General features: G+C 39.0%; 1 protein-coding gene across 9 annotated transcripts in view; it reads right to left on the bottom strand.

Moving 5' to 3' along the window:
- ntng1a (netrin g1a) overlaps positions 1-27500 on the bottom strand; it is a 251461-nt gene that overhangs the window by 109390 nt on the left and 114571 nt on the right. For all 9 annotated transcript variants that reach the window (XM_049480888.1, XM_049480893.1, XM_049480894.1 and 6 more), the window contains exon 3: positions 21984-22627. In XM_049480888.1, the coding sequence (XP_049336845.1) occupies positions 21984-22627 (644 nt within the window). The remainder of the gene's footprint in view (positions 1-21983; positions 22628-27500) is intronic.

Genomic DNA, 27500 nt, shown 5'->3' with positions numbered 1-27500 from the left:
GTCATGTGGACAGACAGACAGAGAGACCAATAAATAGATAGATAGATGGGTGGACGGACAGATGGACAGTCAGACAGAGAGATGGATGGATGGTTGTATGGACAGGCAGAGAGACAGATAGATAGATTGATAGATTGGTACATGGATTGATGGATGGATACACTGTAAAAAGTGAAGCATGGAGCTGTTCATTCAAGCTAATAAATATGATTGAACACATAGTACAATTATTGACTTTATTGTGAAACTCAACCTTTTTGAATTTTGATGTGTCAATTTTGATTCAGACTAAATTAATTACAATTCTGAAGGAAATAAACCAAATGTTTTGGTTCCACTGAAATCATACACGAAGAAAAGAGATAAGGATGTAATATTTTTAATTTGAATCAAACATGAATTGCGCATGCGCACTGTGGAGCACGGGAGAAGTTGTAGAGAAGTGCTTCAGAGCACTGAGGGAGAGAGGGAGAAAGTGCCTGAACGCGCTCGCGAGAGAGAGAATGAGAGAGGGAGAAAGTGCCTGAACGCGCTCGCGAGATAGCAACGCATGCTTATGGTATTGTGGCGTCGGGACTGGAGGGGGGGCGGAAGGAATTATGGGAGCTCACCCTGTTGGGGGAAGTGGGTGTTTTTCTGCGTGTTTATGTTACTGTTTATCCCAGAGTTTCATGTCATGTTTTATTATCACTGTTCTAGTATTATTCATGTAGTTATCAGTTATGTGGTTGTTTTGTGCCTCACCCTTTGTGTGTTTTCTGTGTGTGGGAGTGGGGTTAGCTGCGTTGGAGCTGTAGGTAGTTTTACTTTCAAAAGTGGAATCCCACGTAAATCCAGCTCTTAGTGTCCTCCTCAGAGCAAAATAAAAAGAGCAAGAGAGCACTGAAACGAATCTCGCTGGTAATCCGTCCTCTTCCACGCCACAGTAACTTCTGGAACTTCTGAATATGCTGCCCTGTTTTTTTTTTTAAGTTCGGTTCAATTTAAATGTATTAGTTTGGTTCCGAAACTGAAATGTAAAGAATTTAACTTGGATCAAGGTGAATAATTAATATTGGGTCGAGTGAAGTAATAGGGTTTATGTCAAAATAAAATAATAAGGTTGTAACAATTGACTTTATTTAGATTGAGTGAAGTCAAATAGTTTAGATGCAACAAATGGACATCAATTTTTTTAATTTGAGCAGGGCTACACTTTTTACAGTGTAGATACAGTCGATGGATGGATGAATGGACAAACAAACAGATAGATAGATAGATAGATAGATAGATAGATAGATAGATAGATAGATAGATAGATAGATAGATAGGTTAAAACAATAAATAAAACAAAAGTAAAGTAAATAATAGATTTCACCTAAAAGAATGACACAGTTAATATATAGTTATTTATTTGGAAGAGCTGAAATGTAAATTACACAATTATTTATATTCCTGTTTTTAAAGCACAGCTGAACTCATACTGAAGATTTACTGAAATCCAGAGCAGAAATAACTTTAGATATAAAATAAAACCACAACCTAAATCACATCTATCCCCCATATGAACCATTTCCCCAAAACAGAGCTATAAAATAAATAAATAAATAAATGCAGGGCTGCCCGTCAAAAGTCAATCAAATTTCATTAAAAGGCCATTAGAGCCGAGCGAGAGCAGATTCCCCAGTGCAGTATCAGTTCAGCCTCTCTCTCTCTCTCTGAGCTCAGAGCCTCCAGCTCACTCTAATATTACACAGCTGCTGTCTCAGAGATACCCTTACCCTTACAGAGAGAGAGAGAGAGAGAGAGAGAGACAGAGAGAGAGAATTTAAAATTAATCCCTCCACTCCTTTACTAACTTTAAAACAACATTTATTTACCTTTTAAAATATACAGAGCTCTATTCTACACTCTGTGCAAGGTGCGTTGTGATGCTCATTGCTATCTTACACCCTGACAACAGTCTATCTATTTTCACACTGTTCACCTGCCTGGTTTAAACAGCAGCAGAGCTTCTGAATATACCTACACTGATGGGCGTGGTGTTCTAGAAATGAGGTGTGTTCAGGTACATTTCTAGTGTTTTGCTTGTTTATCTTGGTAACAGAAAACACAGGAGCTCCACTGACTGAATACAACCTAGACAGACGCCAACAGTCAGACGTTCATTGCTATCTCGGCAACACAGGTGTGCTGTGTGTATGCTTTCGCTCAAACACAAGTTTTACATTAACATTAAACAGAATAAACGAACATGAACAAGCAGCTCAGTTTCCTCTGCTGAGAAGATACACGTTGGACATGTCCAGGTAGCTGCGCCGTTAAAATAGCAATCCGCCAAAGTCAGAGCTCACCTGGCTCTTAAAGGGAATCATGAGCGAGTGGCACTCTGATTGGTTTATTATTTCATGTTACACGCAAAATTAACCACACCCATTAATTAAGAGAATTAATTAAGAGATAAAGTTCCTATTATGTCTATTGCACATTTTGAAATGTGCAAGGTGTACTTTTACCGTCATTACGATAGCAAAAACACACAGACACACCTTAAATCATGTTGCATGATGCACAATGGTTAATGGCTAGACTATAGATCTTGATAAAATAAGACCCTTGCTCTTTCTTTCCTGGGGGCGCTCTTGATAAGTGCCAGTTTCATCATTAGGAAGTTTTTGATGGTCTTTGCAGTGAGGTTGCCTTGAGGATACTTTCAAAGTTTTTGAAATTCTGCTTTTCAGATTGAATGATCTTTATTTTTTCTTAAAATCAGTTTTTCTTAACTTAGTTGAGTAGTTGTTGCTCTCATAACCTGGATTATAACATTACTCAAATATTCACTATTCACTGTATACCTGTAACTCTACCTCTTCACTACTTTACTTTAACTGATGCTCTCAAACACTTTATTAAGAGACAAGAAACTGCTGTCTCTGCTGCTCCGTGCTGTTTACACACTAAGAGCGAGGTATGTGCTGCGTTCACTGCTCAAATCTGCGCAGCACGTCACATTTAAAAAACACTGTGTTTTTAAAGAATCTTCTCATTATATTTCCTTTCTCGCTCCCGCGTCAAACAGCTCTGACCAATCAGAGGAGACGATGTGCTCGTGTGGTTTATTGGTGCACATTTTGGTGCATTTAGGTGTTTTTATACCTGTGTGAAACCAAACCAAACAGAGGGAGAATCACTCCAAATAAATGAATACTCATCTACTGATCCGCACCATAGAAACTATAACACAACTATAGGTGTGAAAACGTGAAAAAGACTTGTTGGCTTTATTTCCCCTTAAACATACTAGCATAAAATAGTATTGCATTTTACATTTATTACACTAATTGTTTTATTCACATTTAAATACCCACTATAAAAACTTGTGTCTTAAGAAGAACAAGAGCGATTAATCGCAGTTAATCACAGGATATTGCTGTTAATATAAGGAATAAATTATTTAATTGATTGACACCAATACTTTTAATACATAAAGCGTGTCCTCTTCCACTAGATATTCAACTTCTTGATCATCTTTATCCTCTACCATCATTTCATTTCATTTGAAGCCGTTCTGGCTCCACCTCTCCGCTGACTTTTCTGGACCAATCATGTCTTTACCTTTCTTCACCAAACTCATAACTCTCTCTAGAGAATCCTCTACCCTAAAGAGTGTCTATCCTCCTCAGTGCCCTCTACTATCTTGTCCAGTGTTTCTTTTGTTCCTGTTGTTGTAGGATGTGAGAATATCGTGGAGATAATGATCCTCTTTGAGGACTCTGCAGGACTCCTTTAAATCGGTGAAATTTGACGACCTTGTTATCTCCCACATCTCCGAGCGTGCACCGCGCCCTGCTGGCCGTCTGATGTTGACCCTGGTAATGGTGAACTCACTCACTTTGATGTCTCTTCAAAAGGACCCTGCAGAGGTGCATCTCAGACCCCTCCAGCCCGACAGTACGTATTATTCAGGGTTCTGATTTCATCCAGAGATAAATGCACCTGTTTTCTGAACCTCAGGTAGAGCGATGTGATTGGGTTAAGAAGACTCCTCCAGTAGAAAGAAGGTCATTTAAACTCTTTCAGGTTTCTGGCTGCTGTTCTGTATATGATGCACTGGATGCACTGGATACTTAGTGTGATGTGTAATAACAGTACTGTGTATCATAATATTACTGTGAAACTAAATAAATGAAGTTCTACATTAGTGCAAAAAAACTTTCGTTCTGTCTCATTCTACCTCATCCTGTCTCACTTGGTCTCACTCTACTTCATTTTGTCTCATTCAGTCTCACAATACCTCACTCTGTCCCATTCTGTCTTATTTTACCTCTTTATGTCTCATTTGGTCTCACTCTACCTCATTCTGTCTCATTTTACCTCTTTTTGTCTCATTTGGTCTCACTCTACCTCATTCTGTCTCATTTGGTCTCACTCTACCTCATTCTGTCTCATTCAATCTCACAATACCTCACTCTGTCCCATTCAGTGTCACTCTACCTCACTCTGTCCCATTCAGTCTCACTCTACCTCATTCTGTCTTATTCCATCTCATTTGTTCTCACTATACCTCACTATACATCTGTCCGTTCTGTTTTGCTCTACCTCACTCTATCTCAGTCTACCTTACTTAAACTAACACTGTCTCATTCTGTCTCGCTGTACCTCAATCTACCTCGGTCTGTCTCACTGTACCTCTCTCTGTCTCATTCAGTCTCACTCTGTCTCATTTTGTCTCATTGTACCTCACCCTGTCCCATTCTGTTCTACCTGTTCTATCCCTCTTGCTCTACCTCAACCTGTCTCACACTACCTTACTCTGTCTCCATCTACTTTAACTCACTCTGTCCCAAACGTTCTTACATTGTCTCATTTTGTCTCACTTTGCCTCCATCTACTTCAATCTATCTCACACTACCTTACACTGTCTCCGTCTACTTTAACTCACTCTGTCTCAATCGTTCTTACACTGTCTCATTCTGTCTTACTTCACCTCCATATACTTCAATCTGTCTCACACTACCTTACACTGTCTCCATCTACTTTAACTTACTCTGTCCCAATCGTTCTCACTCTACCTCACACTGTCTCATTCTGACTCACTTTACCTCCACCACTTCAATCTGTCTCACACTACCTTACTCTGTCTCCGAATACCTCACTCTGTCTAAGTCTACCTTACTTAAACTAACACTGTCTCATTCTGTCTCGCTCTACCTCATGCTCTCATTCTGTCTCACTTTATCTCCATCTACTGTAATGTCTCACACTACCTCAATCTATCTCGCACTACCTTACTCTGTCTCGCACTACCTCACTCTGTTTCATTCTGTCTCACTCTACCTCACTTTGTCCTGCTCTGTCTCACTTTACCTCACTCTGTCTCACGCTACCTCACCTTGTCTCATTCTGTCTCGCTCTCCCTTACACTCTCATTGTTTCTCACTCTACTTCACTCTGTTTTATTTTGTCTCACTGTACCTCAATCTATCTCATTCTGTCTCGCTCTACCTCACTTTGACCTGTTGTGTCGCACTCTACCTCACTCTGTCTCATTCTGTCTCACTCTATTTCATTCTGTCCCGTTCTGTCTTGCTAATTCAATCTACCTCATTCTATTGCAACTCTTATGATGTGTTTATTAATAAAGCTCACTATAAACTCAGGATAATATCATGATAATGATAAAAAATACAATTTATCGTACAGCCCTATTGACTATGCTTTCACAAAACGGCTGTTCCTGCTTCTGTTTGATGCATCAGTTGTGCATAATCTTAGAAATTAATTTTAAAACAAGGTTTTTTGATTAACGTTCAATAAGGCTTGAGGTGCTTCAAAGAACCTTCAGAAAACCTTCTTTTCTAAAAACCTTTTTTCAAAGGTTCCTCACGTCACTTTAAGTGGTTCCTCCACAGTTTCAAATTGAAGCTGCTCAATGAACTTATACTTTATACATTAGTAAGCCCTTCTTTTATGATCTTAACAAGATTCACAGAGGCTTTCTTTGCATTCAGTTCACAGGCTCCTTTTTCAAAAATAGCCAGGACCAAGACCAGTCCAGGATCTCTCTCAACTAATAGCAGCTGTTTTCATGATCTTAGCCACAGACAAACCACATGGTCCTCAGTTGGGTCTTTAGGGCTCGTGAGCTTCTCTCTATATCTCATGCATGACTGGAGTAACTTCTTCACCCTCACGGTGGCCTTGTTGGTGATGTAATTGGTGTCTGATGCAAGATACAGCAAGGTCCCAATCCTCTGGCCAACAGCAGAATAATAACGGGAAGTTCTTACAGCCCATTTTCCTCTAAAAGCCCCAGATGGTTTTTAGCGGTGCAGTTTGTCATTGCACTTTTGATGTTAAAAGCCTTTTTGCACCTTTCTGCCAATTCTGGAGGACGTCCAGCCAAGAATTTCAGCTGAGCAATAGAGAGCTTGTCTTTCTTTTCATCATCATTCTTGACATTTGACCTTTTTAAAATTCTGCTTTTGGACAATAGACAGTAAAAGAAATTGTGGTAAGAGAAGTCATCCCATGCGTCAGTCTTTATTCTAGTAAAGGTAGAGTAGGTGTTCCTACAGTCGTCATTCTCATAATACCAGAGATTCAGAGAAAGTTCTACTAGGAGACTTAACAAATGACAAGGGCTTATATTAAAGCCTTTAACTTACAATTATTGTTATATTATCTCACGATAATAAAATATATGTGATGTGTGATAACGGTGTTGGGTATCGAGATATTGATGTGAAACGCAATTAATAAAGTTCTATATTAGTCCTAAAATCTCTCATTCTTCTCACTGTACCTCAATCTGTCTCAAGGTACCTCACTCTGTCTCATTTTGTCTCACTGTAGCTCAATCTGTCTCAGTCTACCTTACTTTAACTCACTCTGCTGATTTTGTCTTGCTCTACTTCTATCTACCTCAATCTGTTTCACTGTACCTCACTCTGTCTCATTTTGTCTCACTGTACCTCACTGTTTTATTTTGTGTTACTGTCCCTCAATCTGTCCTGTTCTGTCTCGCACTACCTCAACCTAACTTAATCTGTCTCACTGTACCTCACTCTGTCTCATTCTTCTCACTGTACATCAATCTGTCTCAATGTATCTCACTCTGTATCATTTTGTCTCACTGTACCTCACTGTTTTATTTTGTGTTACTGTACCTCAATCTGTCCTGTTCTGTCTCAGTCTACCTTACTTTAACTCACTCTGCTCATTTTGTCTTGCTCTACCTCTATCTATCTCAATCTGTCTCATTTTGTCTCACTGTACCTTAATCTGTCTCAATGTACCTCACTCCGTCTCATTCTTCTCACTGTACATCAATCTGTCTCAATGTACCTCACTCTGTCTCATTTTGTCTCACTGTACCTCACTGTTTTATTTTGTGCTACTGTACCTCAATCTGTCCTGTTCTGTCTCGCTCTACCTCAATCTAACTTAATCTGTCTCACTGTACCTCACTCTGTTTCATTTTGTCTCACTGTACCTCAATCTGTCCTGTCTTGCACTACCTCACTCTGCCTCAGTCTACCTTACTTTAACTCAGTCTACCTCACTCTGTCTCGTTCTGTAGCACTCTGTCTTGTTCTGTCTCACTCTATCTCATTCTGTCCTATTCTGTCTTGCTGTACCTCAATCTGTCCTGTTCTGTCTTGCACTACCTCCATCTACCTTAATCTGTCTCACTGTGCCTCACTCTGTCTCATTTTTTCTCACTCTACCTTACTGTGTTCTGTTTTGTCTCACTGTACCTCAAGCTGTCCTGTTCTTTTTCGCACTACCTCACTCTGTCTCAGTCTACCTTACTTTAACTCACTCTGTCCCAGTCTGTCTCGCACTACCTTACTTTGTCCCATTCTGTCTTACTCTACCTCAGACTGTCTTGTTCTGTCTCATTTTGTCTCACTCTATCTCACTCTGTCTCACTCACACTTATTTACCTCATTCTGTCCCATTCTGTCTTGCTGTACCTCAGTCTGTCCTGATCTGTCTCACTCTACCTCACTCTGTCTCATTTTGTCTTACTCTATCTTATTCTGTCTTGCTCTGTCTCAATCTACCTCATTCTGTCCTGATCTGTCTCACTCTACCTCACTCTGTCTAGTTTTGTCACACTCTACCTCATTCTGTACTATTCTGTCTTGCTCTACCTTAATCTATCTTATTCTGTCCTGATCTGTCTCAATCTACCTCATTCTGTCTTGTTTTGTTTCACTCTACCTCATTGTCTCATTCTGTCTCACTCTACCTTATTGTCCCATTCTGTCTTGCACTACCTCAAGGCATTTCTGCACTGTGCCTCTATGGGATCCAGCGGATCCTAGTGGTGTATAATGACATCACATTTGGTTTGTATTTGGCTTGTAAGCGCTGCATCGTTGCTAGTTTACCTGTATGTGGTGGAGTCATACATAATACAATGGAGAGCTTCGGTTACAGTGCATTACCGGCTGATAACATCACTTATAGAACACCTCTCAGCCAATCACATTGCAGGGTTGGAACTAACTGTGGTATAATTGCAAGTAAGGACTGAGAGTGAGACGGAGGCCTTAACGAATGTGCTAGTTAATTGGCGAAAAGAAAATTGGGCAAAAAGACCCAAAAACCTTGATGAGTTCTTTAATGCAGCCAAGAAACTGATTTTTATTTAATCGTTTGGTTCTCAATGGCTTTAAAGGCTTTTCCAGTCTTTTCTCCAATTCAGGAACTTTCTTCTACATCATTGGAACCTAGGCATGAATGTCGCCATTGGTGTAGCCCAATCCCATAATTTCTCTCTGATAATCAATACCGTAACAAACTGAACACCTCCTGCTTTAAGCCTGGTGATGGTTGTGTTCTTTCACGCTGCCCTGAAGGTCAGTGCCCTCGACCGCAGGAATCCAGTGCTCTCGCCGCTTTTGTTGCATTTTTAATTAAATTTGCAAGAAAATTCACTGCAGACGGTTTTTACAGCAGTACTGACCACATCATCACAAGCTTTCTCAGCTTCACAGAACACAGCCGTCATCACTTCATCACGTCCAGCACAAGCTGCCGCAGGTATGAAAAGCATTCCTCACGTCGTCCAATCTCCATTCACACCTACTGATTATTTCCTCAAGGTTGATTACCTGCTGCTTTCCCAACCTGAATCCTCCTCACTACTCTCAGATTCAGCTCTTCAGACTAGAGCTCTTCTAATCCTAATCCTAATCCTAATCCAAAATGAACTCTGTCAGACCAGTAAGCATTATCATACCATCACAACACAGGTTTATGGTGGAGCTGAGACTAGTATTTTGTTTTGGGTCAAGGCTAGGATTAGTCTTAAGAATAGGTTAAGAATAGGATTAGGATGAGGGTTAAGGTTGAGATTAGGATTAGGTTTTGTATTGGGGCTAGGGTTAGTCCAGGTTAAGATTAGGATTAGGATTTGGGTTAAGGTTGAGATTAGGATTAGGTTTTGGATTAAACCTAGGGTTAGTCCAGGTTAAGATTAGGATTAGGTTTTGGGTTAAGGTTGAGATTAGGATTAGGATTTGGGTTAAGGTTATGATTAGGATTAGGTTTTGGATTGGTGCTAGGGTTTGCCCATGTTAAGAATATGATTAGGATTAGGGTTAAGGTTGAGATTAGGATTAGGTTTTGGATTGGGGCTAGGGTTAGTCCAGGTTAAGATTAGGATTATGATTTGGGTTAAGGTCGAGATTAGGATTAGGTTTTGCATTGGGGCTAGGGTTAGTCCAGGTTAAGATTAGGATTAGGATTTGGGTTAAAGTTGAGAATAGGATTAGGTTTTGGATTGGGGCTAGGGTTAGTCCAGGTTAAGATTAGGATAAGGTTTTGGGTTGAGTCTGAGATTGGTCCAGGATGACGGCTAATAGTAGTAGTTAGTATTAGGGTTCAGCATTAGGTTAATTTTAGGATTAGGTTTTGGATTAAGGTTGAGATTTGGACTAGGAATAGTCCAGGTTGAGATTAGAATTAGTTTTTGGGTTGAAGCTAAAACTAGTCCAGAATGATGGTTAGGGTTAGATTTGGGGTTATGGTTAAGATCAGGTTTTGGTTTAGGATGAGGTAAGGTCTTGTATTCAGGCTAGGATTAGTCCTGAGTGATGGTTAGAATTAGGTTTTGGGTTGAGATTAAGATTAGAATTAGGATTAGGTTTTGAGTAGAGGTTGAGACTAGGATTCGGTTTTGAATTAAGGCTAGGATTAGTCCAGTTTGAGATTAGATTTTGGTTTTGGGTTAGGTTGAGATTAAGATTAGGTTTTGGGTTGGCGCTAGGATTACTGCAGGTTGAGATTAGGATTTGGGTTAGGGTTAACTTTAGAATTAGATTTTGGATTAAGGCTAGGGTTAGTCCAGGTTGAGATTGGAATTAGGTTTTGGGTTAAGACTGAGATAAGAATCAAGCTTTGGACTGAGGCTAGGATTAGTACAGGATGATGGTTAGGATTAGGATTTGGGTTGAGTTTGAGAATAGGTTTAGTTTTTGGGTTGAGGTTGAGATTAGGTTTTGGGTTGAGGTTGAGAATAAAATTAGGTTTTGGGTTAGGGCTAGGTTTAGGCCAGGTTGAGATTAGGATTAGGTTTTGGGTTGAGGTTGAGATTAGAATTAAGTTTTGAGCATTGGATTAAGGCTACGATTACTCCAGGATGATGGTTAGTATTAGATCTTTGGTTGAGACTAGGATTTGTATTAGGTTTGGGTTGAGATTGGGTTTTGGGTTGAGACTATGATTAGGTTTTGGGTTGAGGTTGAGACTAGGATTAGATTTAGGGTTAAGGTTGAGATTAGGATTAAGTTTTGAGCATTGGATTAAGGCTAGGATTATTTCAGGATGATGGTTAGTATTAGATCTTTGGTTGAGTTTAAGGTTAGGATGAGGTTTTTGGTTGACGTTGAGATTATAATTAGGTTTAGGTTGAGTTTTTTTAAATTAGGTTTTGCATTGAAATTAGCATTAGGTTTTAGGTTAAGGTTGAGATTAGAATTAGGCTTTGGTTTGAGATTGAGGCTAGGATTATGTTTTGGGTTGAGAGTAGGATTAGGATGAGGTTTTGGGTTGAGGTTGAGATTAGGATTAGGTTTTGCTTGGAGGTTGAGATTAGGATTAGGATTTGATTGAGACTAGGATTAGTATTAAGTTTTGGGTTGAGGTTGAGATTATGATTAGGTCTTGCTTGGAGGTTGAGATTAGGATTTTGTTGAGACTAGGATTGATATTAGGTTTTGGGTTGAGGTTGAGACTATATTTAGGGTTAGGGTTGAGATTAGGATTAGATTTTGGGTAAAGGTTGAGGTTAGGTTTAGGTTTTGGGTTAAGGTTGAGATTAGCATTAGATTTAGGGTTAAGGTTGAGATTAGGATTACGGCTGAGGTTGAGATTAGGATTAGGTTTTGTATTGAGATTAGGTTATTTCATTTCATATATTAACCTCAGTTTATTCAGATGCTTCACTACTGTTACAGCACTGATATGTTGTGGATGAAACTCTGTGAGAGATTACTAAGCGTTTACAAATAATAAGAAAAACCCTCATATTAGAGAGACGAGAGACTCGTAGCTTTATATAGAGAAATGGATGAGTTAGCAGCTCATGTGGAGCATCTTTTGCTGGAGTGGAGAAACAGGAAACAGCTGGTCTGAAGTTCATGCTCAGGTACAGGAAGTGAAAAAAGGCCAGGTGGTTTGCTTTTGCTGTTTTTTTTTTTGCAGCTATAGCAGATATAGCACAGCTGCACCAAGAGATGCATAGTGGGTACGAGAGAGAAGAATGTAGCGCTAATGCTAATGCGTAAAAGGAAAAAGATGCATGAATTCAGATTTGAATGTTCACATTCTTGTTGCGTGTCCATGGATCACATATGTATCAGATTTAGGACCAAATATGAAAGTGCAATTGAGCAAAAAAAAAATCAGATTTGAGTCACTTCAGCCTGATAATGTGAACGTAGAATTAAACGCTCTTAAACACTGAAACAAGCAGAGCAACTGCTGTGCTCTGGTTCCCCTCACATATTCCTCATTATGAATAAATTCAGATCATCAAACATCACCAGCAGCAGCGTGTAGAGCTGGAATTAGAGCTGCTTGGCGAATGGGGGAAGATGTCAGTCATGTAGACGTTAGCCACCCTGCTCCTGTAGAGCACCATATGTGAGTCTGAGCAGGAGAGCTGGAGACGCTCGGGCTGTACGCCGTCCATCAAAAGTTTCACAGATACCTGACTCCTTAAAATGTTTTAAAAACTAATTATCTGAGAGGAGAACAACATGTTCATTGCTATCTTACACCCCACCAACAGTCGGTTTTCATTCCTTTTACCTGCATTGTTTGAACAGCAGCAGAGCTTCTGAATGTATCTACACTGATGGGCGTGGTGTTCTGGAAATGAGGTGTGTTCAGGTACATTTCTGGAGTTTTGCTTGTTTATCTTGGTATCAGAAAAAAACACAGGTGCTACATGGACTGATTAAAACCTAGACAGACGCCAACAGTCAGACGTTCATCGCTATCTTGGTAACACGGGTGCATTCCCAACAGACAAACACCCTTATTCATTACACACACATGAACACAAAGCAGCACAAACCCAACTTTTACATCAACAATAAACAGAATAGTAACTAAAATAACATTGAGAAGCGTTTGTTGGACACGTCCAGGTAGCTGCACCGTTACAATAGCAATCCGCCAAAGTCAGAGCTCACCTTGTTCTTAAAGACAATGATGAACAAGAGACACTCTGAATGGTTTATTTTACATTACACCCAAAACACAGTGATGATTAATTAAGAGAATTAGTACACGTTTTCTGCGTTTCGAGCTGTGCAAGGTATACTTTTCCCGTTGTTTCGATAGCAAAGACTCACTGATATGCCTTTAATCAAGCTGTACAGTGCACTGTGTTTGATGGCTCGCCTATAGATCACTAAAATAGGGTCTGAACTATTCAAAAATAAAAGCAAATAAAAGAAGGAAAGTATGCTCTTAAACACTTAAAAAGCTCTTAAATGCTCTACAACACTCTTGAACTCTCTTTAACACTCTTAAATACTTTACAACACTTTTAAATGCTCTGAAACACTCTAGAACTCTCTTAAACCTTTTAAACGCTCTACAATTCTCTTAAACACTCTACAACTCTTAAAATCTCTTAAACACTTTTAAACACTCTACAACACATTCTTAAATGCTCTGTATCACTCTACAACACTCTTACACATTCTACAACACTCTACAACTATCTTAAACACTTTTAAATGCTCTACAACACTCTTAAACACTCTAAAACTCTCTAGAACTCTCTTAAACACATATAAACGCTCTACAATTCTCTTAAACTCTCTTAAACACTTTTAAACACTTTACAACACATTCTTAAATGCTCTGTAACAATACAATTCTCTTAAATGCTTTACAACACAATTAAACACTCTTTAACACTCTGCAACACTCTTAAATGATCTACCACACTCTTAAATGCTCTTAAACACTCTGGAACTCTCTTAAACGCTCTATAACACTCTTAAACACTCTTAAATGATCTACCAAACTTTTAAACATTTAAAAAAAAAAGTCTACAACACTCTACAATGCTTCACAACTCTCTTATAACACTTTAAGACACTCAACAACACTCTTAAATACTCTTAAACACTCTACAACTCTCTACAACACTCTTAAATGCTCTGTAACACCCTTAAACACACTTAAACACTGTATAACACTATTAAACTCTCCCTACACGCCCTACATAAAGCTGCATGGCGCTCTGTGGTTGAGGGCTCGTCTATAGGTCGCTACAATAGGGCCTGAACTATTCAAAATGAAAGACCGACACCGACACACACTCCACACACACACTCCGTTCTGATTTCTAATGCAGCGTATCGATCCGCCCGTCCAGCTCCTCCACTCTCTCTTCAGCATTTATAATTAAAAATAATGAAATCTGCATTAATAATTTACAGCGTCTGCACCTTAAACTCTCTGCTCCGTGTGTGTGTGTATAGTGTGTGTGTATGTAGTGTGTGTAGTGTGTGTGTGTGAACGAGGTTCTGCTTCTCGACCTTTTATTCCACAGCACTCGTTTCTCCTCCGCTGACCTACTTTACTCTTCCCTTTGTTTCAGACTGGAGGAGGAGAACAGGGCAGATCTGAGGGCCTGCTGGACTCCCCTTATTCAGGACACACACACACTTCACACACACACACACACACACACACACACACGTAATCTTCTTAACCCACAATACAATGATTCCTGCTACTAGGTAGGTGTGTGTGTGTGTGTTTCAGACCTCAAATAATGCAAAGAAAACTAGTTCCTATTCATTTATTCATTGAGAAATTAATATTTGCTGGTTACTGCATGATGCTCTCCTCCACCAGTCTTACACACTGCTTTTGGGAGACTGTATTCCCCTCCTGGAGCAACAACAGGGTTCAGTTCTTGAGTTTATAGAATAGAATACACTTATTTTTGTTTCAGACTGGAGGAGAACAGGGCAGATCTGAGGACCTGCTGGACTTCCTTTATACAGGACACACACACACACACACACACACACACACACACACACACACACACACACACATGTATGCGCGTGATTTTCTTAACCTTCAATACAATGATTTTTGCCACTATGTAGGTGTGTGTGTAGTGTATAGTGTGTCATTGTGTGTATAGTGTGTTTAGTGTGTATGTATTGTGTCTGTGTGTGTAGTATGTGTGTGTGTATAGTGTGTGTATATTAGTATTAATATTATACATAGTGTCTGTGTCTAGTGTGTATACTGTGTGTGTATATTGTGTGTGAGTAAATAGTGTGTGTATCTAGTGTGTATACTGTGCATGTATACTGTGTGTGTATATTGTGTGTGTGTGTGTGTATAGTGTGTCATTGTGTGTATAGTGTGTTTAGTGTGTATGTATTGTGTGTGTGTGTGTAGTATGTGTGTGTGTGTGTATAGTGTGTGTATATTATTATTAATATTATACATAGTGTCTGTATCTAGTGTGTATATTGTGTGTGTATATTGTGTGTGATTAAATAGTGTGTGTATCTAGTGTGTATACTGTGCATGTATACTGTGTGTGTATATTGTGTGTGTGTGTGTGTGTGTATAGTGTGTGTATATTAGTATTAATATTATAAGTAGTGTGCATCTAGTGTGTCTGGTGTGCGTGTGTGTATAATATATGTGTATACTGAGTGTGTGTATATTGTGCGTATACAGTGTGTGTGTATATTGTGTGTATGCTGCGTGTGTGTTTATAGTGTGTGTAATGCCTATAGTGTGTGTGTGTGTGTTTAGTGTGCGGTTGTGTGCATATAGTATGTGTAATGTGTATTTAGTGTGTGTATCGTGTGTGTGTGTGTATAATATGTGTGTATACTGTGTATATGTATACTGTGTGTGTGTGTGTATACTGTGTGTATGTATACTGTGTGCATATAGTGTATGTAGTGTGTGTGTATACAGTGTGTGTGTAGTGTGTGTGTGTGTGTGTGTGCGTGTGTGTGTGTGTATAGTGTGTGTGTATAGTGTGTGTGTGTGTATAGTATGTATATAGTGTGTGTGTATAGTGTGTGTGTGTATAGTATGTATATAGTGTGTGTGTATAGTGTGTGTGTGTATAGTATGTATATAGTGTGTGTGCGTGTGTGTATAGTGTGCGTGTATAGTATGTATATAGTGTGTGTGTATATGCGTGTGTGTGTGTGTATAGTGTGTGTGTATATTGTGTGTGTGTATAGTGTGTGTGTGTATATAGTATGTATATAGTGTGTGTGTATAGTGTGTGTGTATAGTGTGTGTGTGTATAGTATGTATATAGTGTGTGTGTGTGTGTGTGCGTGTGTGTATATGCGTGTGTGTGTGCGTGTGTGTATAGTGTGCGTGTGTGTATAGTATGTATATAGTGTGTGTGTATAGTATATATATAGTGTGTGTGTATAGTATGTATATAGTGTGTGTGTATAGTGTGTGTGTGTATAGTGTGTGTGTGTGTGTATAGTATGTATATAGTGTGTGTGTATAGTGTGTGTGTGTATAGTGTGTGTGTGTGTGTATAGTATGTATATAGTGTGTGTGTATAGTGTGTGTGTGTATAGTGTGTGTGTGTGTGTATAGTATGTATATAGTGTGTGTGTATAGTGTGTGTGTGTATATGCGTGTGTGTGTGTATAGTGTGTGTGTATAGTGTGTGTGTGTATAGTATGTATATAGTGTGTGTGTATAGTGTGTGTGTATAGTATGTATATAGTGTGTGTATAGTGTGTGTGTGTATAGTGTGTGTATAGTGTGTGTGTGTATAGTGTGTGTGTGTATAGTATGTATATAGTGTGTGTGTATAGTGTGTGTGTGTATAGTGTGTGTGTGTATAGTATGTATATAGTGTGTGTGTATAGTGTGTGTGTGTATAGTGTGTGTGTGTGTGTGTATAGTATGTATATAGTGTGTGTGTATAGTGTGTGTGTGTATAGTATGTATATAGTGTGTGTGTATAGTGTGTGTGTGTATAGTGTGTGTGTGTATAGTATGTATATAGTGTGTGTGTATAGTGTGTGTGTGTATAGTGTGTGTGTGTGTGTGTATAGTATGTATATAGTGTGTGTGTATAGTGTGTGTGTGTATAGTATGTATATAGTGTGTGTGTATAGTGTGTGTGTGTATAGTATGTATATAGTGTGTGTGTATAGTGTGTGTGTGTGTGTGTGTGCGTGTGTGTATATGCGTGTGTGTGTGTGTGTATAGTGTGTGTATAGTGTGTGTGTGTATAGTATGTATATAGTGTGTGTGTATAGTGTGTGTGTGTATAGTATGTATATAGTGTGTGTGTATAGTGTGTGTGTGTATAGTGTGTGTGTGTGCGTGTGTGTATATGCGTGTGTGTGTGTGTATAGTGTGTGTGTATAGTATGTATATAGTGTGTGTGTATAGTGTGTGTGTATAGTATGTATATAGTGTGTGTGTATAGTGTGTGTGTGTGTATAGTGTGTGTGTGTATAGTATGTATATAGTGTGTGTGTATAGTGTGTGTGTATAGTGTGTGTGTGTGTATAGTATGTATATAGTGTGTGTGTATAGTGTGTGTGTATAGTATGTATATAGTGTGTGTGTATAGTGTGTGTGTGTGTATAGTGTGTGTGTGTATAGTATGTATATAGTGTGTGTGTGTGTGCGTGTGTATAGTGTGTGTGTGTGTATAGTATGTATATAGTGTGTGTGTATAGTGTGCGTGTGTATAGTGTGTGTGTGTGTATAGTGTGTGTGTGTGTATAGTGTGTGTGTGTGTGTGTATAGTGTGTGTGTATAGTATGTATATAGTGTGTGTGTATAGTGTGTGTGTGTATAGTATGTATATAGTGTGTGTGTATAGTGTGTGTGTGTATAGTATGTATATAGTGTGTGTGTATAGTGTGTGTGTGTGTGTGTATAGTATGTATATAGTGTGTGTGTATAGTGTGTGTGTGTGTGTGTATAGTATGTATATAGTGTGTGTGTATAGTGTGTGTGTGTGTATAGTGTGTGTGTGTATAGTATGTATATAGTGTGTGTGTATAGTGTGTGTGTGTATAGTATGTATATAGTGTGTGTGTATAGTGTGTGTGTGTATAGTATGTATATAGTGTGTGTGTATAGTGTGTGTGTGTATAGTATGTATAGTGTGTGTGTGTATAGTGTGTGTGTGTGTATAGTGTGTGTGTATAGTGTGTGTGTGTATAGTATGTATAGTGTGTGTGTGTATAGTGTGTGTGTGTGTGTGTATAGTATGTATATAGTGTGTGTGTATAGTGTGTGTGTGTGTATAGTGTGTGTGTGTATAGTGTGTGTGTGTATAGTATGTATAGTGTGTGTGTGTATAGTGTGTGTGTGTGTGTGTGTATAGTATGTATATAGTGTGTGTGTATAGTGTGTGTGTGTGTATAGTGTGTGTGTGTATAGTGTGTGTGTGTATAGTATGTATATAGTGTGTGTGTATAGTGTGTGTGTGTGTATAGTATGTATATAGTGTGTGTGTGTGTGTGTGTGTGTGAACAGATGGGCTGTATCAGCTCTGTAAATAAACAGCAGTGTTTGTGTGTTTCTATCCAGTCTGCATATCAATAAGCTAATCAATCGATTTATTGATCAGAAGTGTCATTCACCCGTCATCTGCATCATTACAGAACGGCCTTCTGGGATTTATAAATGTCTCCAGCCTCTCGGGACTTCTGTTCATTAGTGCTCTAATTCTTTATTTGCAAAAAATGTTAATATTTAAAATAGATTTTTGGGTACCACTTTAAAATAAGACTACCTTTATAAAGGGTTTATAAATGGTTTACAATTAGTTTATTAATGGTTACTAATTAGGTTGTAAATGCCTTAAAATCATTAATAATCAGTTATAACACATACATAGAAAGAGCAACAATATAGACGGCTGTGGGTTCACTATTTGGCAAAAAACAGGTCATTGTTGCCCTTTCTATGTAGGTGTTATAACTGATTATTAATGATTTTTAAGGCATTTACAACCTGATTAGTAACCATTAATAAACTAATTGTAAACCATTTATAAAGGTAGTCTTATTTTGAAATGGTACCGATTTTATATATATATATATATATATATATATATATATATATATATATATATATATATATATATATATATATATATTATTTGTTCTCAGGTGTTAAGGTGGAAAATTCTTCATTACACATTTTTTTCGGTAATAAAGTAATAATACACAACTACACACCACTTACACTGTAATAACACACAACTACCCACATTCAACACCATAATAATACATAACCACACCTCTACACACTGTTACACCATCATTATAACCAACTATACACCACTAACACTGTAATAACACACAATATATATCCATTCAACAAAGGGTCATGAGTACCAACACTTTTGCCCATATAATGTATATATATTTTTTTTTTGACTCTGCTGGTCTCTGCTCTCTTTTCTCTGCACTTTTATTCACCACCATTCGTCTTGTTTTTGTTTATTTTTAGGACTTCCACCAACAAGCTGCAGCGACTCTTCTGAGCTCTACAGCGTTTTTCTAGCCCAGCTATCCAGGTTGTTTTGAGTAAACCTTGTCAAATCTGTGGTGGAAACATGGTGGAAACATGATGGAAACATGGTGGAAACATGGTGGAAACATGGTGGAAACATGATGGAAACATGGTGGAAACATGATGGAAACATGATGGAAACATGGTGGAAACATGATGGAAACATGGTGGAAACATGGTGGAAACATGGTGGAAACATGATGGAAACATGGTGGAAACATGGTGGAAACATGGTGGAAACATGGAAGAAAATAAATGCACTGTTAAAACTGGGATTCCATTTTCACATCTTTTAGTGTATCTTTGCTTATCTTTGGTTTCACACTGTGCACTAAATAACTTTCATTCATCCTGGCATCATCATCACTCCCTATACTTCATTTATTGATTGGTTTTTATAAAAAGACTCAGTTCAGAAAGTTGCTTTTCCAGGTGTTGTGTCAAATTCTGCCTCTCAAACACAATCTGACTCTCCTTCAAATACAGGAGCATCCCGAAACAGAACGAATAAAACAGATTCTCCTCGGAATTTAACTTCTACTGAAAAGACTTAGTCTCAACCAGAGACTGTAAAAAAAGATGGATGTCGTGTCGCCGTTCCCATTCATTCAATGAAAATGAAGCCAAAATCTTCCGCCATGTTGGCGATCCCGATTCTGCGCAGTAGAGACCAGAGGAGGGAGAAAGACTGTGGAGAGACAGCCTGCTCATTTAAATAACCCCGCCCCTGAGGGCTGCCTCGAGGTCACAGGCTGCAGAGCGGATCTGACGGTCTGTTATTGGTCCCGCCCATAACCAGCCCTTTTACAATAACCACACCTTTTTTGAATAGAGCTGAATAACCTTCTAAAAAAACGAATTCTGTGGGGATATAAAAATTAGACAATATAAGCAGAGGTTACACTAGCTGTTACATTTAAATAAAGGAGGTAGAATTACAGTATATTGGGAAAAAACGTGATTGAAAGTTGTTCTGTTTGCCATGGAAACCTATGGGGATGGGTGGGGTTATACAGCTTTCTGAAACCGAACAGCAGGGGGCGCCCGACCTGTGGTGACTTCACTTTTGAGAGACGATGCTCTGTCCAGCTATACACAGTCTATGGTCTCAACTTAGAGTTTAATACAAAGTTTTGGTCTTGACCTGGACTTTATTACAAAAAACTTGGTTTTGACATGGACTTTACTACAGAGACTCAGTCTTGACTTCTTAAAACTCTTGAACTTGACTTGGATTTTACTACAAAGACTTCTTGAATTGGATTTTACTAAAGATACTTAGCCTAGGCTTGGACTTTACTACAAAGAATTGGTCGTGACTTGAACTTTACTTGGACTTTACTACAAAAACATTACTACAAAGTCTGAGTCTTTTTGAAACTCAAACTTGACTTGTACTTTACAACAAAACTTTGTCTTGACTTGGACTTCACTACAAAGACTTGATGACTTAAACTTTAGTACGAAGACTCAGACCTGACTTCTTAAAACTTGAAATGGACTTTACTACAAAGACTTGGTCTTGACTTGGATTTTACTAAAGATACTTAGCCTAGGCTTGGACTTTACTACAAAGAATTGGTCGTGACTTGAACTTTACTTGGACTTTACAACAAAAACATTACTACAAAGTCTGAGTCTTTTTGAAACTCAAACTTGACTTGTACTTTACAACAAAACTTAGTCTTGACTTGGACTTTACTACAAAAACATTACTACAAAGTCTGAGTCTTTTTGAAACTCAAACTTGACTTGTACTTTACAACAAAACTTAGTCTTGACTTGGACTTTACTACAAAGTCTTGGTCTTGGCCTGGACTTTACTGCAAAGACTTAGTCTTGACTTAGACTTAACTACAGAGATTTAGTCTTGAATTGGACTTCACTACAGAGATTTAGGCTTAACTTATTGAAACTTTTGGTCCCACTTTATAATAAGTGTCCTTAAGTACTTTGTAGTTACATGGTAACAATCCTCTGTAGTTAATCTGTAACAATGTGTACTTCATCAGTAGTTACACTGTAGTTACATGGATTGTTACCATGTAACTACAAAGTACTTAAGGACACTTATTATAAAGTGGGACCAAACTCTTGAATTGGAACTTGACTTGGACTTCACTACAAAGACTTGACTTAGTCTTGACTTGGCCTTAACTACAGAGACTTAGTTTTGAATTGGACTTAACTACAGAGATTTAGGCTTAAGTTATTGAAACTCTTGAATCGGAACTTGACTTGGACAAAGTCACGTGATGACTTAAACTTTAGTACAAATACTCGACTTCTTAAAAGTCTTAAAAGACTTGGTCTTGACTTGGAGATTAATGCAAAGGTTTGGTCTTTACTACAAGGACTTTGACTTTACTACAGATACTTGGTCCTGACTTGGACTTTACTACAAAGACATAGACTTGACATCTTGAAACTCTTGTACTTGACTTGGACAGCTCTACAATCTCTTAAACTTGACTTGGACTTTACTACAAAGAAGTGGTCCTGATTTTAGCTTTACTACAGATACTTGGGTCTTGACTTGGACTTGAACACTACAAAGACTTAGACTTGACTTCTGAAAACTCTCGAACTTGACTTGGATTTTACTACAATCGTTTTGACTTGATTTGAAGTCCAATATTGTCCAGTTTTGGTCTTTATTCAGACTTGACTACTACAACATCGTGGCCTTGGTTCGGAATCAACTACAATAAATCAACAGCACTACCAGATTTGAGATAAAATTTCAGAAAACAATGCCTTTGATTTTTTTTTTGATATCTCATTATCATAAAGCTTTGTTAGATTCGTTAGACAAGATATGTGACCAATAGGCTACTGAGAAGGACCCCTCCCACATGATCCCAGGCTAACAAATCATTCTGAAGAAGTCTAAAAAGGCATCTTACCTGCCGTGAACCTTGATGTCCGAGATGGCGTAGAAGTATCTGCTCAGGTTTCCTTCGTCCACCATGGTAGCTCCGGTGGCCGGTCTGAGGAGGCGGATCCGCAGGTCTGTGATGGTGAAGAAGTCCCTCAGGTTTTTGGTGGTGTCCAGTTGGCCGTAAAGCGAGGCCATGTTGTGCAGCCGGGGGCCGGCGAACAGAGCGAAGCGCTCTTTGATCTCGAAGCGTACGGTCTTGTCGTACTTCCAGACGTAGCCGCGGGAGTAATCCTCGGTGCAGATGATGTCCAGCAGGGTGAACTGGGACAGGTCCTGCACCGTCTTGGGCTCCATGGTGAAAGCGTCCAGGCAGTCCGTGGCGTAGAACTGATAGGGCTGCCATGTCCGCCCGTAGTCCAGAGACTTCTCCAAGACCATCTGCTCCGGCCGGCCTGACTCGAACGTGATCACGATGTCGTCCGTCAGCTCGATGGTTTTGTTCCAGGACAGCGTGATGTTCACGACAAGCGGCTTGGGGTACTTCTTCCAGGACGAGGACTGCCAGAACGTGGTGGGGTTGCGGCCCTCGAAGTCGAACATGAGCTCCGGAGGGTGGGCTAGCTCCTCCGTGGTTGCATCGCATTCGTTGTTGCACATGTACGGGTTCTCCTGCAGAAAAAAGAACCAAAAAAAGAGACCAATTATTAGTGTGGTCCATTAGTGGAAAAATGTGTATACTAAACTTTTTACACTTTTTTTATATTTCACTGCTGTAGATAATCATGTACTTACTTGTAAATAATATTCATAACACATTATTATGTTATCTATACATATTTCCATCCTGGATGTAAATTTAACACCACTTTAATACTTTTATTTAGTTAGTTTATTGTATATTTTCTACTTTTATCTTTATGCTGCATACTTGTCGAGGAGCAACGAAAGAATTTCATTGCACGAGGAAACTTGTTTCTTACTGTGCACATGACAATAAACTCTTTAAATCTTTGAATCTTGAATCTGAACTTGATGACTACAAAACAAGTCACTCTTTTTACTACTTCAAAAATCTTGAAAGAGAAAGAAAGAGCTTGTCTTGACTTGGACTTGAAATTACAAGGTCTTAGACGTGACTTTATAGAAAGTTTCGGTCTTGAGTTGGTATGAAGTACTACAAAATCTTAGTCTTATCTTGGAGCTGAGTTCTAATTATCCTCATCTTTTACTTGGATGGATAGATGGATACTTTATTGATCCCAGAAGGAAATCCTGGACATCCAGTAGCAGCAGGTATACACAGTACACAGGAGTTACCAAAAAAGGATAAGATAATATGATACAGATAAAAAATACAGTAAAAATACTAAAATAAAGTATAAAGTATAAAAGTAGAGTATTTTGTAGTGTGTGTGTAATGGAGGTAGTGCAGTTAACACAGTTAAAAAAACAACAATAAACCCCAGTTGCTCTGCATATTGAAAAGACGAATGATGTTGGCTATACAGGAAGTGTAAGTACGCAGTTAATAATAATATAATAATTAACAGTGCAAATTGTAAAAATGTAAACAGTGCACAATAAATGAACTATAAGTGCAGAGTATGGCAAAACTATAAAAATGTTATAAATAGGGCATCTTGGAGGGTGTGTCTAGAGAGTACTGGTCTTGACCTGGATGCGGCTGCCCAAAAGGCTTGGTCTAGAACTACAACATCTTGTTTTTTTGACTGGACTTGAATACCACAAAGTCTTCATTTTTGACCAGAACTTAATTGAAGTCTTGGTCTTGACATGAAATGTCGTACTACAAAGTCTTAGACTACTACAATGTCTTGGTATTGGCTTGAACTTGATTACTAGCATTAGTTCCGATTTGGACACAACTACTACAAAGTATACATAGACAGACAGACAGACAGACAGACAGACAGATAGATAGATAGATAGATAGATTTTAACACGTAGCTTGTTTTAACACGGTAAACACACAGACTACAGTCCAATATACTGGCCTCTAAACGCCAAAAGAGCTAGAGCTGCAATTAGTGGCTAATGCTAATGCTGCTGCACCCAGCCTTAGTGCTGGAGAAACTTCATTGAAAACTCACCCTTATAGAGGGATATTAGAGTTCATACATAAAGCGCATGAATTATATTATGCTGTCGTTTTTTGGGAAAATGAAAGGATTTTAAGTGCGCCTTAAAGTCAGAAAAATACGGTACCTGGACACAACTACAAAAAAGAACTGGTCTTGACTTAAACTTGACAACTCCAACTTCTGAGACTCCAAATCTACAGTCTTGGTCTCGACTGAGACATACTAAAAGTCCTGTTCTTGGTCAGGATCTGCTCTTTAATGGTTCTAAGTCATGGTGTAGACTCCAGCTCTGGTATTAAAGGTACTGTAAGGTTATGATGAAGTTGAGGTCAGTTAATCAGATTATAATTAAATAAGTAATTTATTTTAGTTATAGTGTGTTATTAGCTTTAAACACTAGACTTTAGTGGATTAACCCCGAGCTGTAAGAGCGGCATTAGTTCAGTCTTTTATGAGGCATGGCTAGACTGTGTGTGTGTGTGTGTGTGTGTGTGTGTGAGGTAGGTTAAAGGAAATAGAGTGTGCAGCTGAGGGCAGTTAAAGCTCCGGCGGGTCCGGCGAGAGCGAGCCGTAACTACAGGTGTAATTGATGCTCAGCCTGAGCCTCCGCTTCCAGCTGTGGCTGTATCGCCGGATCCGGATGAAGAGGCACCATAAAGCGGCGCTACGCACCACCCCTCCATTTTTATAGCACCCCCCCATCCCTCCATCCCTCCCTCCCTCACCACCGGCCTGTAAAAACCAGAGCCGGTCAGACCCCCCACGTTTTACACCAGCGCTGTATTCAACCCACGATCCACACAGTCCCTCTGAAGAGAGCGCTACATCGCTTAGCCATGCTAAAATAAAATAAAATAAATACATAAAAATCCAGCAGACAGACAGACGAGGCTCAGAAGTGGTGAACGAGAGAGCGAGAGAGAGTTAAAGACACACACAGAGAGAAAGAAAAAGAGAGTGAGCGAAACTCTCATTAAGTGTGAAGATAATCTGAAGGTCAGAGCGACGAATTGTGAATAATACGCCACTCTCCAGCCATCGTTCTCCAGCATATAAAAGCCGCCTTGATCCGAGCCCGCAGGTAAAGGACGCCCAGAGGTGCACTTCAGCCCGTCGCCCAATAAAAAACATCCCACGGCTCAAAGTCAAAGGAAACTCCCTGAAAAAAAGGCAGAGAAGCCAAGAGAAATACCATCCCTACCATCCTCATCCTCTCCTTCATCCATATCCAAGTTTGTAGCAACTTAACATCAGTACCAATGTCAGCTATGGCTGCACAAAACATCGTTTTAGCATCAACATTGCAATATACACATTATAGACACAACGCAGGACTTAATCTTGACTTAACCTTGAGAACTAGACTACAAAGTCTGAGACTTTAATACTGCAAAGTCTTAGTTTTGGTGTAAACTCAGATGCTTTAATTATAGATCTTAACTTTTAACAAGACATTTAAGACTACAGTAATAGTTTTGACGTTTTGATTCAGATATGCTAAGGGTACAGATATTTTTGGTCTGGACCTGATCTCTAATGGCTTTAAGACATGGTCTATACCCCGAGCAGAGGTGCACTTCATCCCACCTTCCAATAAAAAACATCCCACGGCTCAAAGTCAAAGGAAACTCCCTGAAAAAAAGGCAGAGAAGCCAAGAGAAATACCATCCCTACCATCCTCATCCTCTCCTTCATCCATATCCAAGTTTGTAGCAACTTAACATCAGTACCAATGTCAGCTATGGCTGCACAAAACATCGTTTTAGCATCAACAGACACAACGCAGGACTTAATCTTGACTTAACCTTGAGAACTACTAGCAAAATCTTGGTTTTCACTTGAACTAGACTATAAAGTGTGAGACTTTAATATTACAAAGTCTTGGTTTTGGCGTAAACTCTAATTTACGCTTTAATTATAGATCTTAACTTGCACATTCAAGACTACAGTCTTAGTTTTGACTTGTCCTGTTTTTTGGTCTGAACGTTCTTGTTTGTTGTTTACTGGTGAAGTTGAGGTCAATTAAACAGATTAAAAGCGAGATTAAAAACATCCCGCAGCTCAAACTCAAAGGAAACACTGAAAAAGACAGAGAAGCCAAGAAAAATACAATTTCTACCATTTTTAATCACATCCTCATCTTCATTTTCATTCTCATCCTCGTTCTCATCCTTATCCTTGTGTAACATCAGCGTTAATGTGAGAAAGGTGTGCACATCTGACACGTTGTACAAAGTCAAATTACTTTCCTTTTTTGCAGCTCGATACCAAAATAAATGTACACTTTTCTCATTTTCTCAATACTTATAATCCACTTGTACTTATAAGCCTCCCAACATAACAGTGAAGATATTCACATGTAGTAATTAATTGGGGATATTAATTAACATTAGTTATTAAATCTATTTGAATGTAGTTTATCTATTGTTTAAACTATACAGTAAATAAATGAAAATGTTCACTGAATAAATCCCATTAGTTACTGAATAATTAGAATAAAGAGCTTCATGTTCTAAAGGATGGAGGACAGTGAGGTGTTTTCTGGATTGTATTCAGCTGAACACACCTGAATGTTTGCACCACATGCCACAAATCATTACACCACAATGTTCTACAGCCCCCAGCAGGGCGGGCAGGGGGGCTGTGGAGCGTGTGTGTGTGTGTGTGTGTGTGTGTGGAAGGAGGGGGGTCTTTATGGATTTAGACCTATCAGCTTTTTAAGACACACACACTCCAATTTATGCGGACAAGACACCAGGGCAGCTGAGCAGCAGGAGATCTGTGTGTGTGTGTGTGTGTGTGTGTGTGTGGTCCATGATGGTGCCATATGACTGAAAGAGGGAAAGAAAAAAAAAGAAAAAAGAGACAGAGGGACTCACTAAACTGAATGTTAGTAGGTGTTCCTAATAATATGGCAAGTCAGTGGAAGCACAAGGTGCTGTTTAGTAGGTGTTTCCAATAAAGTGGCCATCAGTGAGTGAAAGAAGCACAAGGTACTGTAGTAGTAGGTGTTTCCAATAAAGTGGCCATCAGTGAGTGGAAGAAGCACAAGGTACTGTAGTAGGTGTTTCCAATAAAGTGGCCATCAGTGAGTAGAAGAAGCACAAGGTACTGTAGCAGGTGTTTCCAATAAAGTGGCCATCAGTGAGTGAAAGAAGCACAAGGTACTGTAGCAGGTGTTTCCAATAAAGTGGCCATCAGTGAGTGAAAGAAGCACAAGGTACTGTAGCAGGTGTTTCCGATAAAGTCTATTAGTTTAATAAAGTTTTTTTTTAATGGGGTGATGATCTTCTCACCTGGATCAGGTGACAGTATGATAACTCATTAAGAATGGGTGGATGTTCAGTCTGTTTATACTGATGACTTTGGCTCGTATCCCAGGATCAGGATTAGTGGATGATTATCAGGAGATCATCTCAGGTAATGCCTGATCTGTTTTG

This window comes from Astyanax mexicanus, chromosome 6 (assembly GCF_023375975.1).
Source record: "Astyanax mexicanus isolate ESR-SI-001 chromosome 6, AstMex3_surface, whole genome shotgun sequence".
Classification (NCBI taxonomy): Eukaryota; Metazoa; Chordata; class Actinopteri; order Characiformes; family Acestrorhamphidae; genus Astyanax; species Astyanax mexicanus.
The sequence above is the reverse complement of the archived record's forward strand: the minus strand, read 5'-3'. Positions and strand labels throughout refer to the sequence as shown.